Consider the following 18,471-nt stretch of genomic DNA (forward strand, 5'->3'; position numbering starts at 1 on the left):
CAGACACATAGCTCCCTTCTGTCTGTGTCACTGTGTCACCCTCCGGGGGGAGGGACAGACACATAGCTCCCTTCTGTCTGTGTCACTGTGTCACCCTGCGGGGGGAGGGACAGACTCATAGCTCCCTTCTGTCTGTGTCACTGTGTCACCCAGCGGGGGGAGGGACAGGCTCATAGCTCCCTTCTGTCTGTCACTGTGTCACCCTGCGGGGGGAGGGACAGGCTCATAGCTCCCTTCTGTCTGTCACTGTGTCACACTGCGGGGGAGGGACATACACATAGCTCCCTTCTGTCTGTGTCACTGTCACCCAGCGGGGGGAGGGACAGACTCATAGCTCCCTTCTGTCTGTGTCACTGTCACCCAGCGGGGGGAGGGACAGACTCATAGCTCCCTTCTGTCTGTGTCACCCTGCGGGGGGAGGGACAGACTCATAGCCCCCTTCTGTCTGTGTCACTGTCACCCAGCGGGGGGAGGGACAGACTCATAGCTCCCTTCTGTCTGTGTCACTGTGTCACCCTGCGGGGGGAGGGACAGACTCATAGCTCCCTTCTGTCTGTGTCACTGTGTCACCCTGCGGGGGGAGGGACAGGCTCATAGCTCCCTTCTGTCTGTCACTGTGTCACCCTGCGGGGGGAGGGACATACACATAGCTCCCTTCTGTCTGTGTCACTGTCACCCAGCGGGGGGAGGGACAGACTCATAGCTCCCTTCTGTCTGTGTCACTGTGTCACCCTGCGGGGGGAGGGACAGACTCATAGCTCCCTTCTGTCTGTGTCCCTATATCACCCTGTGGGGGGAGGGACAGACTCATAGCTCCCTTCTGTCTGTGTCACTGTGTCACCCTGCGGGGGGAGGGACAGACTCATAGCTCCCTTCTGTCTGTGTCACTGTGTCACCCTGCGGGGGGAGGGACAGACTCATAGCTCCCTTCTGTCTGTGTCACTGTGTCACCCTGCGGGGGGGAGGGACAGACTCATAGCTCCCTTCTGTCTGTGTCACTGTGTCACCCTGCGGGGGGAGGGACAGACTCATAGCTCCCTTCTGTCTGTCACTGTGTCACCCTGCGGGGGGAGGGACCGACACATAGCTCCCTTCTGTCTGTGTCACTGTGTCACCCTGCGGGGGGAGGGACAGACTCATCGCTCCCTTCTGTCTGTGTCACTGTGTCACCCTGCGGGGGGAGGGACAGACTCATAGCTCCCTTCGGTCTGTGTCACTGTCACCCTGCGGGGGGAGGGACAGACTCATAGCTCCCTTCTGTCTGTGTCACTGTGTCACCCTGCGGGGGGAGAGATAGACTCATAGCTCCCTTCTGTCTGTGTCACTGTGTCACCCTGCGGGGGGAGGGACAGACTCATAGCTCCCTTCTGTCTGTGTCACTGTGTCACCCTGCGGGGGGAGGGACAGACTCATAGCTCCCTTCTGTCTGTGTCACTGTGTCACCCTGCGGGGGGGGGGGACATACACATAGCTCCCTTCTGTCTGTGTCACTGTCACCCAGCGGGGGGAGGGACAGACTCATAGCTCCCTTCTGTCTGTGTCACTGTCACCCAGCGGGGGGAGGGACAGACTCATAGCTCCCTTCTGTCTGTGTCACTGTGTCACCCTCCGGGGGGAGGGACAGACACATAGCTCCCTTCTGTCTGTGTCACTGTGTCACCCTCCGGGGGGAGGGACAGACACATAGCTCCCTTCTGTCTGTGTCACTGTGTCACCCTGCGGGGGGAGGGACAGACTCATAGCTCCCTTCTGTCTGTGTCACTGTGTCACCCAGCGGGGGGAGGGACAGGCTCATAGCTCCCTTCTGTCTGTCACTGTGTCACCCTGCGGGGGGAGGGACAGGCTCATAGCTCCCTTCTGTCTGTCACTGTGTCACACTGCGGGGGAGGGACATACACATAGCTCCCTTCTGTCTGTGTCACTGTCACCCAGCGGGGGGAGGGACAGACTCATAGCTCCCTTCTGTCTGTGTCACTGTCACCCAGCGGGGGGAGGGACAGACTCATAGCTCCCTTCTGTCTGTGTCACCCTGCGGGGGGAGGGACAGACTCATAGCCCCCTTCTGTCTGTCACTGTCACCCAGCGGGGGGAGGGACAGACTCATAGCTCCCTTCTGTCTGTGTCACTGTGTCACCCTGCGGGGGGAGGGACAGACTCATAGCTCCCTTCTGTCTGTGTCACTGTGTCACCCTGCGGGGGGAGGGACAGACTCATAGCTCCCTTCTGTCTGTCACTGTGTCACACTGCGGGGGAGGGACATACACATAGCTCCCTTCTGTCTGTGTCACTGTCACCCAGCGGGGGGAGGGACAGACTCATAGCTCCCTTCTGTCTGTGTCACTGTGTCACCCTGCGGGGGGAGGGACAGACTCATAGCTCCCTTCTGTCTGTGTCCCTATATCACCCTGTGGGGGGAGGGACAGACTCATAGCTCCCTTCTGTCTGTGTCACTGTGTCACCCTGCGGGGGGAGGGACAGACTCATAGCTCCCTTCTGTCTGTGTCACTGTGTCACCCTGCGGGGGGAGGGACAGACTCATAGCTCCCTTCTGTCTGTGTCACTGTGTCACCCTGCGGGGGGGAGGGACAGACTCATAGCTCCCTTCTGTCTGTGTCACTGTGTCACCCTGCGGGGGGAGGGACAGACTCATAGCTCCCTTCTGTCTGTCACTGTGTCACCCTGCGGGGGGAGGGACCGACACATAGCTCCCTTCTGTCTGTGTCACTGTGTCACCCTGCGGGGGGAGGGACAGACTCATCGCTCCCTTCTGTCTGTGTCACTGTGTCACCCTGCGGGGGGAGGGACAGACTCATAGCTCCCTTCGGTCTGTGTCACTGTCACCCTGAGGGGGGAGGGACAGACTCATAGCTCCCTTCTGTCTGTGTCACTGTGTCACCCTGCGGGGGGAGAGATAGACTCATACCTCCCTTCTGTCTGTGTCACTGTGTCACCCTGCGGGGGGAGGGACAGACTCATAGCTCCCTTCTGTCTGTGTCACTGTGTCACCCTGCGGGGGGAGGGACAGACTCATAGCTCCCTTCTGTCTGTGTCACTGTGTCACCCTGCGGGGGGGGGGGACATACACATAGCTCCCTTCTGTCTGTGTCACTGTGTCACCCTGCGGGGGGAGGGACCGACACATAGCTCCCTTCTGTCTGTGTCACTGTCACCCAGCGGGGGGAGGGACAGACTCACAGCTCCCTTCTGTCTGTGTCACTGTGTCACCCTGCGGGGGGAGGGACAGACTCATAGCTCCCTTCTGTCTGTGTCACTGTGTCACCCTGCGGGGGGAGGGACAGGCTCATAGCTCCCTTCTGTCTGTGTCACTGTGTCACCCTGCGGGGGGAGGGACAGGCTCATAGCTCCCTTCTGTCTGTCACTGTGTCACACTGCGGGGGAGGGACATACACATAGCTCCCTTCTGTCTGTGTCACTGTCACCCAGCGGGGGGAGGGACAGACTCATAGCTCCCTTCTGTCTGTGTCACTGTCACCCTGCGGGGGGAGGGACAGACTCATAGCTCCCTTCTGTCTGTGTCACCCTGCGGGGGGGAGGGACAGACTCATAGCCCCCTTCTGTCTGTGTCACTGTCACCCAGCGGGGGGAGGGACAGACTCATAGCTCCCTTCTGTCTGTGTCACTGTGTCACCCTGCGGGGGGAGGGACAGACTCATAGCTCCCTTCTGTCTGTCACTGTGTCACCCTGCGGGGGGAGGGACAGGCTCATAGCTCCCTTCTGTCTGTCACTGTGTCACACTGCGGGGGAGGGACATACACATAGCTCCCTTCTGTCTGTGTCACTGTCACCCAGCGGGGGGAGGGACAGACTCATAGCTCCCTTCTGTCTGTGTCACTGTCACCCTGCGGGGGGAGGGACAGACTCATAGCTCCCTTCTGTCTGTGTCACCCTGCGGGGGGAGGGACAGACTCATAGCCCCCTTCTGTCTGTGTCACTGTCACCCAGCGGGGGGAGGGACAGACTCATAGCTCCCTTCTGTCTGTGTCACTGTGTCACCCTGCGGGGGGAGGGACAGACTCATAGCTCCCTTCTGTCTGTCACTGTGTCACCCTGCGGGGGGAGGGACAGGCTCATAGCTCCCTTCTGTCTGTCACTGTGTCACACTGCGGGGGAGGGACATACACATAGCTCCCTTCTGTCTGTGTCACTGTCACCCAGCGGGGGGAGGGACAGACTCATAGCTCCCTTCTGTCTGTGTCACTGTCACCCAGCGGGGGGAGGGACAGACTCATAGCTCCCTTCTGTCTGTGTCACTGTGTCACCCTCCGGGGGGAGGGACAGACTCATAGCTCCCTTCTGTCTGTGTCACTGTGTCACCCTGCGGGGGGAGGGACAGACTCATAGCTCCCTTCTGTCTCTGTCACTGTGTCACCCTGCGGGGGGAGGGACAGACTCATAGCCCCCTTCTGTCTGTGTTACTGTCACCCAGAGGGGGAGGGACAGACTCATAGCTCCCTTCTGTCTGTGTCACTGTGTCACCCTGTGGGGGGAGGGACAGGCTCATCCTGGAGCTCCTCCTATTACCCCATATAACCTCTCCCTATAACTCCTCCTATAACCCCATATAGCCTCTCCCTATATGGCTGCGGTCCCAGTCTGCACTGCAGTACGCGCCCGGCGAGGGGGGCGGTGCGTGCACAGCGCTTCACTGCGATCTGTGGGGAGATGCAGGAGATTGTGACAAAGGGGGGGGGCGTGGCGGGGGTTTTGCAGGGGCATGGCCATGACCTCACGCGACTGGTTCGCCCTTATTGGCTGAGCCGCCGGTGGGGGCGTGGCCACCCCTCCGTCGCAAGTTGTAAAGTCAGTTTTCCTGTCTATGCAAAAACTAGCAGTACAGCGCGGCTGCTAAATGCGCGCAGAGGTATGTGGTGGGCCCGGGCTGATAGAGGGGCGGTGCTTGTTCGCGCAGCGCACGCCGAGGCGAGCACTGTAAAAGGTACTGGGGACGCAGCCTAACTCCTCCTATTACCCCATATAACCTCTCCCTATAACTCCTCCTATTACCCCATATAACCTCTCCCTATAACTCCTCGTATTACCCCATATAACCTCTCCCTATAACTCCTCCTATTACCCCATATAAACGCTCCCTATAACTCCTCCTATTACCCCATATAACCGCTCCCTATATCTCCTCCTATTACCCCATATAACCTCTCCCTATAACTCCTATTACCCCATATAACCGCTCCCTATAACTCCTCCTATTTCCCCATATAACCCCTCCCTATAACTCCTCCTATTACCCCATATAAACGCTCCCTATAACACCTCCTGTTACCCCATATAACCGCTCCCTATAACTCCTCCTATTACCCCATATAACCGCTCCCTATAACACCTCCTATTACCGCATATAACCGCTCCCTATAACTCCTCCTATTACCCCATATAACCGCTCCCTATAACTCCTCCTATTACCCCATATAACCGCTCCCTATAACTCCTATTACCCCATATAACCGCTCCCTATAACTCCTCCTATTGCTCCGTATAACCCCTCCCTATAACTCCTCCTATTACCCCATATAAACGCTCCCTATAACTCCTCCTATTACCCCATATAAACGCTCCCTATAACTCCTCCTATTACCCCATATAAACGCTCCCTATAACTCCTCGTATTACCCCATATAACCTCACTCTATGACTCCTCCTATTACCCCATATAACCGCTCCCTATAACTCCTCCTATTACCCCATATAACCTCTCCCTATAACTCCTATTACCCCATATAACCCCTCCCTATAACTCCTCCTATTACCCCATATAACCGCTCCCTATAACTCCTCCTATTACCCCATATAACCGCTCCCTATAACTCCTCCTATTACCCCATATAACCTCTTCCTATATCTCCTCCTAATACCCCTTATAAGTTATAACCTCTCCCTTTAAATCCTGATATTACTCCAAATATGTTTTCCCTATAACTCCTATAGTCAAAATACCCTTCCCTAAAACTCTTTCTATTACTCCATATAACCGCACAGAAATTTAAATACTAATAAGCATTCATGTGATTATTAATTGCCTCCCTACGGGAATAAATGATATTTAAACGTGATTATGTTAGTAATTTCCCATATTTCACAATACTTGGACATTGCGATAGTAAGCAGGTCAGCTATAAAAATGAGGATGTGAAAATTGTCCAATCTAATCATTTCTTACTGGAAAACAGCATCACTAAAGTGACCTAATGACAGGGACGTGTTTAAAGGGTTAAATACAGCTCTAAAAAAAATTAAATCAAGCAAACAAAATTTTTTCATTATTTTTTAAACTTAACATTTTCATAGCAAACAGCTTCGAGGGTTTTTACAAACTTTATCTAATGTTTCCTGGTGATAAGGTATTTCCCAGTCCTCAAAGCCCCAGGTAAGCATTAGTCAGACAGATCAACAGACATTTTTAAATTTGTATATATTTGTTCTTAGTTTCTGAATTTTCGATAGAATATTTGTTTGTTTTGTGCAAAAGGTGAATAAACAATGCAAAATTTATAATGCAGAGATTATGCACCACATTGTTAGTATAATTTCCTATAACTCCTCCCATTGCCCCATATAACTGGCCCACTATGAGCCATAACTCCCTTCTGTCTGTGTCACTGTGTCACCCTGCGGGGGGAGGGACAGACCCATAGCTCCCTTCTGCCTGTGTCACTGTGTCACCCTGCGGGGGGAGGGACAGACTCATAACTCCTGTCTGTGTCACTGTGTCACCCTGCGGGGGGAGGGACAGACTCATAGCTCCCTTCTGCCTGTGTCACCCTGCGGGGGGAGGGACAGACTCATAGCTCCCTTCTGTCTGTGTCACTGTGTCACCCTGCGGGGGGAGGGACAGACTCATAACTCACTTCTGTCTGTGTCACTGTGTCACCCTGCGGGGGGAGGGACAGACTCATAGCTCCCTTCTGTCTGTGTCACCCTGCGGGGGGAGGGACAGACTCATAGCTCCCTTCTGTCTGTGTCACTGTGTCACCCTGCGGGGGGAGGGACAGACCCATAGCTCCCTTCTGCCTGTGTCACTGTGTCACCCTGCGGGGGGAGGGACAGACTCATAACTCACTTCTGTCTGTGTCACTGTGTCACCCTGCGGGGGGAGGGACAGACTCATAGCTCCCTTCTGTCTGTGTCACCCTGCGGGGGGAGGGACAGACTCATAGCTCCCTTCTGTCTGTGTCACTGTGTCACCCTGCGGGGGGAGGGACAGACTCATAGCTCCCTTCTGTCTGTGTCACTGTGTCACCCTGCGGGGGGAGGGACAGACTCATAGCTCCCTTCTGTCTGTGTCACTGTGTCACACTGTCACTCTGTTGTCACTCTGAGGTGGTTTCAGTTCCTATGTTACTAACTCACTTCAAAGAAAATTATCGTGTGTTCCATTTGATCTCTGTCTGGAACTGCTCCTGTTTCACTTGGAAAAAGGTCGGTATTGATTATTTTGCATAAACTAATATATATTTATAATAGAGATAGTCCGAGAGAGTGATAGAGTGCAAAGAGAAAGACAGACAGAGAGTGGAAGATGGTGAGATGGAGAGATGGAGAGAGAGAGGATGTGCCAAGTCAAAGAGAGAGAAGTAGAAGACGATAGAATATATAGTTATAGTGACCATACGTCCCGGTTTAGCCTAGAGAGGCTCGGGTTTTCATTGAGTCCCGGCAATTTACTCAAAATCATTCAAATGCCCCGGGGGTGTGGAGGGGGGGGGGAGGGGGCAGGTTCCGTTGGAACTGTCAAATTAGACCCTATAAGTTTTTATGTGATCGATCAGATCTATTTTAAATATATTGGTAACCTATACTACCCGGGAGTTTATATATCACCCAGTGATGGGCTCCTGAGATTGGCAGGACCCTGTATCCTGACGGGGGTCGGGGGGTGAAGGACGGTGAGATTGGGAGGACCCTGTTTCCTGGGGGGGTCGAGGGTGAAGGACGGTGAGATTGGGAGGTCCCTGTATCCTGATGGGGGTCAGGGGGTGAAGGACTATGAGATTGGGAGGACCCTGTTTCCTGGGGGGGGGGGGTCGAGGGTGAAAGACGGTGAGATTGGGAGGACCCTGTATCCTGAGGGGGGTCGGGGGGTGAAGGACGATGAGATTGGGAGGCCCCTGTATCCTGAAGGGGGTCGGGGGGTGAAGGACGATGAGATTGGGAGGTCCCTGTTTCCTGGGGGGGGGTGTCAGGGGGTGAAGGACGGTGAGACTGGGAGGTCCCTGTTTCCTGGGGGGGTCGGGGGTGAAGCACAGTGAGATTGGGAGGTCCCTGTTTCCTGAGGGTGTCGGGGGTGAAGGACGGTGAGATTGGAAGGTCCCTGTTTCCTGGGGGGGGTCGGGGGTGAAGCACAGTGAGATTGGGAGGTCCCTGTTTCCTGGGGGGGGGTGTGTCAGGGGGTGAAGGACGGTGAGATTGGGAGGTCCCTGTTTCCTGGGGGGGGGGGGGGTGTCAGGGGGTGAAGGACGGTGAGATTGGGAGGTCCCTGTTTCCTGGGGGGGTCGGGGGTGAAGCACAGTGAGATTGGGAGGTCCCTGTTTCCTGGGGGGGGGGGGGGTGTCAGGGGGTGAAGGACGGTGAGACTGGGAGGTCCCTGTTTCCTGGGGGGGTCGGGGGTGAAGCACAGTGAGATTGGGAGGTCCCTGTTTCCTGGGGGGGTCGGGGTGAAGCACAGTAAGATTGGGAGGTCCCTGTTTCCTGGGGGGGGGGGGGGGGTGTCAGGGGGTGAAGGACGGTGAGACTGGGAGGTCCCTGTTTCCTGGGGGGGTCGGGGTGAAGCACAGTGAGATTGGGAGGTCCCTGTTTCCTGGGGGGGTCGGGGTGAAGCACAGTGAGATTGGGAGGTCCCTGTTTCCTGGGGGGGTCGGGGTGAAGCACAGTGAGATTGGGAGGTCCCTGTTTCCTGGGGGGGTCGGGGTGAAGCACAGTGAGATTGGGAGGTCCCTGTTTCCTGGGGGGGTCGGGGTGAAGCACAGTGAGATTGGGAGGTCCCTGTTTCCTGGGGGGGTCGGGGGTGAAGCACAGTGAGATTGGGAGGTCCCTGTTTCCTGGGGGGGTCGGGGGTGAAGCACAGTGAGATTGGGAAGTCCCTGTTTCCTGGGGGGGTCGGGGTGAAGCACAGTGAGATTGGGAGGTCCCTGTTTCCTGGGGGGGTCGGGGTGAAGCACAGTGAGATTGGGAGGTCCCTGTTTCCTGGGGGGGTCGGGGTGAAGCACAGTAAGATTGGGAGGTCCCTGTTTCCTGGGGGGGGGGGGGGGGGTGTCAGGGGGTGAAGGACGGTGAGACTGGGAGGTCCCTGTTTCCTGGGGGGGTCGGGGTGAAGCACAGTGAGATTGGGAGGTCCCTGTTTCCTGGGGGGGTCGGGGTGAAGCACAGTGAGATTGGGAGGTCCCTGTTTCCTGGGGGGGTCGGGGTGAAGCACAGTGAGATTGGGAGGTCCCTGTTTCCTGGGGGGGTCGGGGTGAAGCACAGTGAGATTGGGAGGTCCCTGTTTCCTGGGGGGGTCGGGGTGAAGCACAGTGAGATTGGGAGGTCCCTGTTTCCTGGGGGGGTCGGGGTGAAGCACAGTGAGATTGGGAGGTCCCTGTTTCCTGGGGGGGTCGGGGTGAAGCACAGTGAGATTGGGAGGTCCCTGTTTCCTGGGGGGGTCAGGGGGTGAAGGACGATGAGATTGGGAGGTCCCTGTTTCCTGGGGGGGGGGGTCAGGGGGTGAAGGACGGTGAGATTGGGAGGTCCCTGTTTCCTGAGGGGGGGCGGTGGGTGAAGGACGGTGAGATTGGGAGGTCCCTGTTTCCTGAGGGGGGGCGGTGGGTGAAGGACGGTGAGATTGGGAAAATGTCGTTCTGAATAAACAGAATAACATGAGATGCCATGGACTCAGATATATAACTCTGATATTCGTGCTGTGTTAGTGTCGTGTAAAGAACAAGAAGCCGGAGATAAGTTATATAAAGTTATTTTGCTGCACTCGAGGGTTTGTGTTATCTTAGGAAAGTGAAATAAATCAGTAACACAGCATAAATGTGTCGACTATTAGAAAATACCATTGTCATTTTTAGTTTTAAGTGATAAACACACAGATACCCAACAAACTCTGAGAAACCCCAAACATTACCACATAATATATATACCTGTATGTATATAAGTGTAAAAAAGAGTGCTAGTGGGCGTGGCTAAATGTATACAACAAAAAACAAACAAAGATGCCCAAAGCTACTTCCATTGTGACAAAAATAAACAGTGCAATACCTATATATTCTCCTGAAAAAGAGAATATATAGGTATTGCACTGTGTATTTTTGTCACATTGGAAGTATCTTTGGGCATCTTTGTTTATTTTTAAGTGATGTCATTTGTTTTATAAATAACTTTTCACTGTGTCCCGGTTTCTGCTTTTGAAAATCTGGTCCCCGTATAGACCAACGGGGACAAAAACAAGGCAGAATGTCACCGTCCGAGACCCCACAAACCCTCAGACGTTCTGTGATCTCACAGTGCTTTCTGGGGGTGATGGGGTCTGCGTCCAAGTCTGAGGCCGTAGTGCTAAATATACACCAAATAGGAAGTGGGTAGCTTCCCCGAGCACCTGAGCTTACAATCAGCCTGGCAAGGTTTATTAGACAATGGGAACGGTACACAAAGGGTGAACGATAGAGACAAGCTGCTGCAAGATAAAAGGGATAGCGCAGACAAGCCTATAACTTCTGGCCTCACTAAATATGGCGGCAGGTCTGTGGGGTTGGCGAGAGTAAAGTCCTTGGGGCAGGGAGAGAATTCTTAGTGTCACAGAGGAATCAGTTTGCCTAGGTCAAGATGTGGTTACTAAGCAGGACCAGGCTGGGGATAGGGCAAGGCCGGGGCACGGAGAAGCAGCCAATCCGGGGGCTAGATAGTCAATTGGGTGAAATTGGGATTAGAGGCAATTCGGGGTTCACTTAATGGCTGCCTTTTAGTTTCAAGCAATCCTTCAGTCTGTGTAACTCAGCAGCCACAATGTATCCTTATGTTACCAAGGTAACATATTTTATTGTTACGGTTTGCAGCTAAAACTGCTGGGAATATTGGCAACAAATAATTATAAACAGGAAAGTGTTACAAAGATCTTGCACTGCTGGGGAGGTGGGCTAAAGCCTGCTATAGAAATCACAGGATGCTCAGTGTATTAAAACTCATTAAAATGGGATTAAGAGTTGAATGCCAATTAGTGCGTTTACTAAAGCAGTGAAAATGGGCAGCACAATGTGGGGAGGTATAGGGGGGGCTCAGGCTGATGGGGAAGGGAGCAGCAGGCCGAGCTAAAACTTTACTGGGGAGAGAGGGAGGAAGAGAGGAAGCGAGAGAGGGAGGAAGAGAGGAAGCGAGAGAGGGAGGGAGGGAGGAAGCGAGAGAGGGAGGAAGAGAGGAAGAGAGAGAGGGAGGAAGAGGAAGCGAGAGAGGGAGGAAGAGAGGAAGAGAGAGAGGGAGGAAGAGAGGAAGCGAGAGAGGGAGGAAGAGAGGAAGCGAGAGAGGGAGGGAGAGAGGGAGGAAGAGAGGAAGCGAGAGAGGGAGGAAGAGAGGAAGCGAGAGAGGGAGGAAGAGAGGAAGCGAGAGAGGGAGGAAGGGAGGAAGCGAGAGAGGGAGGAAGAGAGGAAGCGAGAGAGGGGGGAAGAGAGGAAGCGAGAGAGGGAGGAAGAGAGGAAGCAAGAGAGGGAGGAAGAGAGGAAGCGAGAGAGGGAGGAAGAGAGGAAGCGAGAGAGGGATGAAGGGAGGAAGCGAGAGAGGGAGGAAGAGAGGAAGCGAGAGAGGGAGGAAGGGAGGAAGCGAGAGAGGGAGGAAGGGAGGAAGCGAGAGAGGGAGGAAGGGAGGAAGCGAGAGAGGGAGGAAGAGAGGAAGCGAGAGAGGGAGGAAGAGAGGAAGCGAGAGAGGGAGGAAGAGAGGAAGCGAGAGAGGGAGGAAGGGAGGAAGCGAGAGAGGGAGGAAGAGAGGAAGCGAGAGAGGGAGGAAGAGAGGAAGCGAGAGAGGGAGGAAGAGAGGAAGCGAGAGAGGGAGGAAGAGAGGAAGCGAGAGAGGGAGGAAGAGAGGAAGCGAGAGAGGGAGGAAGAGAGGAAGCGAGAGAGGGAGGAAGAGAGGAAGCGAGAGAGGGAGGAAGAGAGGAAGCGAGAGAGGGAGGAAGGGAGGAAGCGAGAGAGGGAGGAAGGGAGGAAGCGAGAGAGGGAGGAAGAGAGGAAGCGAGAGAGGGAGGAAGGGAGGAAGCGAGAGAGGGAGGAAGGGAGGAAGCGAGAGAGGGAGGAAGAGAGGAAGCGAGAGAGGGAGGAAGAGAGGAAGCGAGAGGGAGGAAGAGAGGAAGCGAGAGGGAGGAAGCGAGGAAGCGAAAGGGAGGAAGCGAGAGAGGGAGGAAGGGAGAGAGGGATGAGAGAGAGAGATCAGAGAAAGGAAAAACAGAAATATTTATAAATCTTTGCAAACAACATATTATCGTTACATTCTGAAATGTCATGGGGGGTTTCTTGAAAATATTAAAATGTAACCACTTTAAATAGAATTATTGTGGAAATTGTGTATAAAAAAGTCAAAGAATGAAAAGCAGATTAATTTAATTTCTTCCTATATATTCTTTCTTGTTTAAATGTGATCAATATTGTTATTTTAATCAGTGATTGTGTAATATATGCATTTTATTAATTAACGTGGAAATAAATGAAATCTATCTTGTTTTCCAGGAGCCGTAACTATGGAGTGTTCTCTGTATATGTGTGAGTATTAATGAAAGACAGATACATATATTGAATTGTAGCTTTATTTTGTGTCTCTAACATACAGTTGTAATTTACTTTCATTTATTGTCATTAATAAACCCTACGATTTCTCTTTGGTGACTGTAAGTGTCTGAGGTGGGAATTGAATGAATAATCTTCTGTCTTCATTTCAGGTTTCCAGATAATTTCTCTGATGTGCTGGATTGTGCTTAGTATCGCCATGATTAGCATGGGTAAGTGGGGTATATACAACCACTCCCTATAATTTCTCCATATAACACCTCCCTATAACTCCCTCTGTCATTCCACATAACTGCTCCCTATAATTCCTCCTATTACCCCATATATCCTCTGCCTATAACTCCTCCTATTACCCCATATATCCTCTGCCTATAACTGCTCCTATTGCCCCATATATCCTCTGTCTACAACTCCTCCTATTACCCCATATAAACCCTCCCTATAGCTCCTCCTATTACCCCATATAACACCTCCCTATAACACCCTCTGTCATTCCACATAACTGGTCCCTATAATTCCTCCTATTACCCCATATATCCTGTGCCTATAACTCCTCCTATTACCCCATATATCCTGTGCCTATAACTCCTCCTATTACCCCATATAAACCCTCCCTATAACTCCTCCTATTATCCCACATTACTACTCCTTATAACAGCTCCCTGAACCACCCCATATAGCACGCTCCCTATATCTCCTCATATTGCCCATATAGCATGCTCCCTATATCTCCTCCGATTGCCCCATATAACTCTTCATATTGCTCCATGTAAATACACGCACACGCACACGGACACACACACACACGTGTTGAGGATGAACCAGTGGTGTCAGTAGCACAGTTGCTGATTGTGGCTGGCGCATTATGAGGTTAAGCTGAAGTTCCCTCTTTCCTTCACAGGTGCCCTATATAAGGATGACTGTCCCATCCAGCCCTATATACCCATATATATGGTGGTGGCCGGTGTCTCACACTTGGCGACTTTAATCCTCCAGCTTCTGAAACTCGCATGTGAGCTGCTGAGCCTCATTTTAGAAAGTCTGGTGGTATCATTCAGCCTGGCCTGGTTTATTACAGGTAGGCGTCCTGCATTGGAGCTTTAACCCAAGAAACATGTCACTGTCACTGGGTCACGCACATAGGACCTTTAACCCAAGAAACATGTCACTGTCACTGGGTCACGCACATAGGACCTTTAACCCAAGAAACATGTCACTGGGTCACGCACATAGGACCTTTAACCGAATATACTAATGACTAAAAACAGGTCACTTTTCTCCAACATCAGAGGTGAACGCTTTCCTATGAGGAATAAGCAATTAATGGCCAATCTGGATGTCGACACGCCCTGTCCACTAGGGGTTAGTATATAAAATAGTCAGTCCCGGTAATGTCATTAAAAGCTCGATGATAAAAACGTTAGCACTTTATTACTGCACTAAAAGCACGGGGTGGAAAAAAAGGCTGTTACACAGGAATGGATGAAGGCAATCAAACTATATGCTATCCATTACTGTGGGGTTTCCATCTTATTAGCCATGTGTGCCACAACCCCTAATCAATATTAATATTTTCATTGGTTATTAGACCTGGTACACTCTCTGAAAAAGTTACTGTTCCTGTTCCAAAATAATTGATCTGTTAGGATGGGGGAGGGAGAAAAAAAATTGCAGTCAGTATTAATATTAATGGGGCCCTGAATTTTTTCTTTGCCCGGTGGCCCACGTATGCCTGGCTATGCCACTGTCTGTTATAGTACTATATCACTCCCCCCCCCCCTTACTATCAGGCCCAACCACAATATATTCCCCACCCTGACGTTAGTTGAGCGGACCCCCGGCTCGGATTACAGCCCACACTTTGCTGCCTTCACATTCCGGTGGTCTCCCGCAGCACATTAACACAGGGAAGAGTGTCATCTCTTTTGCCGTAGTGATGAAGTAATATTGCTGAAATAAAGATACTGTTGATATATTACTGAAATGGACAGGGGGGGGGGGTCTCTGGAGAAGGTTTGAAAGCGATGTTCTGTTTCCATTTTGTCTGTTATGTTTTCAGTATCCATTTTGTGTGTAAGATGCGTGTGTGGTTTCGCTTCTACGTAGATTTACGACTGTGTCTGAAGTATCGCCCACATTCCTAGTGAGAGTTTGTCCCATGTACCTATTAAGAGATGTTTTAAGCCAGTTCTAACCAGGTTTAATGGTCTGTAAAATGATTGGTTTAAGAATTAAGGAGTGGTTAGTATAATCTGCCTAGGAACACATTTTGAACAAAGGAACCAGAAATGTATAAAAAGCCTGTTGGACACTCCACGGCAGAGAGTCTTATAGACTTTTGAACGAGTATGATCATCCATTGCAATAAACTACTTATTATCAAATGACCCCATTTGTCAGTTTGGAACATTGACACTAGTAACAAGCTACTACGTATCACTACAATAGCCACATCATCGATCTATGATCGCTGTGCTCAGCGCTCTCCCGACCCCTTAGCCCATTAAACTCTCCCCTGCACGGTCACTTTGCTCCTATAACTCGGTGTATTTATGATATACACTATTTTTGCAGGTAGTATCTGGGTGTTCTCGGTGTACAATGACTATCGAGGACAATGTAAGCAGAGCCTTTACTTATTCGCCTTTGGGACGCTTCTGTTTGAGTACGCTGTTATTTTGATGGCTGTCATTTTTGCCTTCGCCACTTTTTGTTATTCAGTCGCCACCGCGGGACGTCTCTCATATCAGAGGTAAGGTTCAGCGCTCTCCATCTGTCCGTCTCTCTCTTTCTGCCTCTCCCTTTGGCTGCGCTTATAGTAAGCGTGATGCGACAGAGCGACGGATTGCTCGCGATCACTGGAAGTCATCTCTATTTGATTTTCCAGCAACCGCAGCCTGACGTCGTCGTCACTATAAGCGTAGCCTTAGTCTGTCTCTTTCTGTCTCTCCCGTAGTCTGTCTCTCCCTTATTCTGTCTCTTTATTAGCCCGTCTCTCCCTTAGTCCGTCTGTCTGTCTCTCTCTCTGTTCTTCTGTCTGTCTGTCTCTCTCTCTGTTCTTCTGTCTGTCTGTCTCTCTCTCTGTTCTTCTGTCTGTCTGTCTCTCTCTCTCTCTGTTCTTCTGTCTGTCTCTCTCTCGCTCTGTTCTTCTGTCTGTCTCTCCTGTCTCTCTCTCTCTGTTCTTCTGTCTGTCTGTCTCTCTCTCTGTTCTTCTGTCTGTCTGTCTCTCTCTCTGTTCTTCTGTCTGTCTGTCTCTCTCTCTGTTCTTCTGTCTGTCTGTCTCTCTCTCTGTTCTTCTGTCTGTCTGTCTCTCTCTCTGTTCTTCTGTCTGTCTGTCTCTCTCTCTCTCTGTTCTTCTGTCTGTCTCTCTCTCGCTCTGTTCTTCTGTCTGTCTCTCCTGTCTCTCTCTCTCTGTTCTTCTGTCTGTCTGTCTCTCTCTCTGTTCTTCTGTCTGTCTGTCTCTCTCTCTGTTCTTCTGTCTGTCTGTCTCTCTCTCTGTTCTTCTGTCTGTCTCTCTCTCGCTCTGTTCTTCTGTCTGTCTCTCTCTCGCTCTGTTCTTCTGTCTGTCTCTCCTGTCTGTCTCTCTCTCTGTTATTCTGTCTGTCTGTCTCTCTCTATTCTTCTGTCTGTCTCTCCTGTCTCTCTCTCTCTCTGTTCTTCTGTCTGTCTGTCTCTCTCCCCTCCTTCCCTCCAGTAATAACTGTCTCTGTGTTTTCTCCTCTCAGAATTGGCTGACCTGTACAAGACGGGCGAGGAATAGCACAGACGCGGAGATTTCCTGCTCTCAAATGTTAGTCGCACTATATCTTACAAATGTGGGATTCTTTCAGCTGGATGCACAAAGCTCACTTATATCCGGGAGCATAAACATTACTGAATATCGCAGCGGCGGCGGGCTTCCCACCAGGCCCGGGCCTAGGGGCGGAAACATTTTGGGGCGGCAAAAATGTCCGCCCCATATACTTTTCTCCGCGCTCTTGGTCCTGATGGGAAGTCACTTAGCTGTTGCAGCCACCTCTTTGCCTGCCGCCCCCTTCTCTGTCTGAACCGCAGCGTCAGATAATTCTACATACGTCACCAAGTGATGTCACACGGCGTCTTGTTGCCACGGCACCGCTGCGGCATCAAATTGTATCATAACGTTGCATTGCCATGGTAACGCGTCATCATTTGACGTCGTGTTGCCATGGCAACGAGACGCCGTGGGACATCAGGCTGGTGACGTACGTGGCGTCATTTGATTTGATGCTGCGGTTCAGACGGAGGAGGGGGACAGCAGCCGTGGGGCGGCGGGTTTTCAAATCCGCGGCTGTACAGGAGCGGGCGTTATATATTCCCTGAGGGTAACGCAAACCCGCAAAGCTCATTATATGCAGGATAACGGCCATTCTACATCACGTTAGCACCGGCTTTATAGGGTTAACGTCGCGTTATTGTGGCATAAGGTTGCGATATCGTCCGATAATGTGGCATTAAGTACGTCTCAGCGTTACTCCCACCCAGACCCTGATATAGAGAGAGGAGAGGGAAATAATCCCTCCTGTCCCAGTAACAGCTCTATATCAGGGTCTGGGTAACGCCACGTTTAGGGATGAACTAATTAACATAACGTTAAGTCCCTGCATTAACCATAACGGACTTTAGTGGATATGCGCTGTTAAGATAATACCTCATTTGCTTATAGTTTGCATATCATTTGCATATAGCTTGCATATCATTTGCATGTGATTATCACTGACGGGCGGAATAATTAACGCTTTGCTCCTTACGGAAGAAATCTGGGTTCGCGGTATGTTATTGTCCTTTGAAGATACACGGATCCTCGTAACATGATAAGTTAGGTTACCGTCACGTTCAGGGATATAACGGAGCTTTTGTGGATCTCGGTCTGTGGGGAGCATCAAAAACTCATTTTTTGGCCTCAAATGTGACATTAACCAAATGATTAAACACATCAAAGTCTCCGTTTTTGGCATTTAAAACGGGAGCAAATAAAATAATCCGCATCAGATGTATAAATAAATACACAAATCCACATGACAACAATGGGGTTTTTGCTTTGGTTCACGTCCCCCGTTGAGAGTCTTGGAATTAGATTCTCATGTTGCTGGTTTCCTTCAGATATTGGGAATGTTTTTAATAAAAACATTTAAAATAAATTGGTGTCTGACCTGAGTTTATATATGTCTTATATACCAGACTCCTCTTATTACCCCATATAACTTCTCCCATTAGCCCATAGAACGCCTCCTATTATCCCATATAACCCCTCCCTATAACTCCTCCTATTACCCCATATAACCGCTCCCTATAACTCCTCCAGGATGGGCTGCAGGTGAGCTCCTGCAGGGGAGCCAGGATGGCCTTAGACCCAGGGGTTGGTGGCTGTGAGTTGGAGATGGAAGTAGGAGAGGCCGCAGGCTGCAGCAGTGGTGTAGGCCTTGGTGAGGCTGAATGCAAGGTACAGGAGAGTTTGGAGAGAAAGGAAGGGGCAGAACAGAATCTGCTTAAAAAAGAAGAGAAACGAGCTTTATTGAAGAAGTATAACAGGAAGGTAGAAGAATTGGAAATAGAAAATATTAAATTAAAGAGATGTCGTGGTCGTGATGTAGACACGCGCAAGAAGCAAATAAATCATCTGCATGTTGAATTAACCCGGTTGGAGGTTGAGATTGCTAAAATAACAGG

The 18,471-nt window shown here is 51.3% G+C and overlaps 1 protein-coding gene across 3 annotated transcripts in view; it reads left to right on the forward strand.

Moving 5' to 3' along the window:
* The window catches only part of LOC142465653 (transmembrane protein 272-like), a 34,394-nt gene extending 16,487 nt beyond the window's left edge, over positions 1-17,907 (forward strand). For 2 of the 3 annotated variants that reach the window (XM_075569803.1, XM_075569805.1), the window contains 5 exons: positions 12,727-12,759; positions 12,936-12,995; positions 13,685-13,861; positions 15,358-15,535; positions 16,509-17,907. In XM_075569803.1, the coding sequence (XP_075425918.1) occupies positions 12,727-12,759; positions 12,936-12,995; positions 13,685-13,861; positions 15,358-15,535; positions 16,509-16,518 (458 nt within the window). In that variant the 3' untranslated portion in view covers positions 16,519-17,907. Of the gene's footprint in view, positions 1-7,307; positions 7,457-12,726; positions 12,760-12,935; positions 12,996-13,684; positions 13,862-15,357; positions 15,536-16,508 lie in introns of those variants that run through there. The other variant, XM_075569804.1, reaches the window with a different exon arrangement.
* Positions 17,908-18,471: the final 564 nt, after the last annotated feature.

This window comes from Ascaphus truei, chromosome 14 (assembly GCF_040206685.1).
Source record: "Ascaphus truei isolate aAscTru1 chromosome 14, aAscTru1.hap1, whole genome shotgun sequence".
Taxonomy (NCBI): domain Eukaryota; kingdom Metazoa; phylum Chordata; class Amphibia; order Anura; family Ascaphidae; genus Ascaphus; species Ascaphus truei.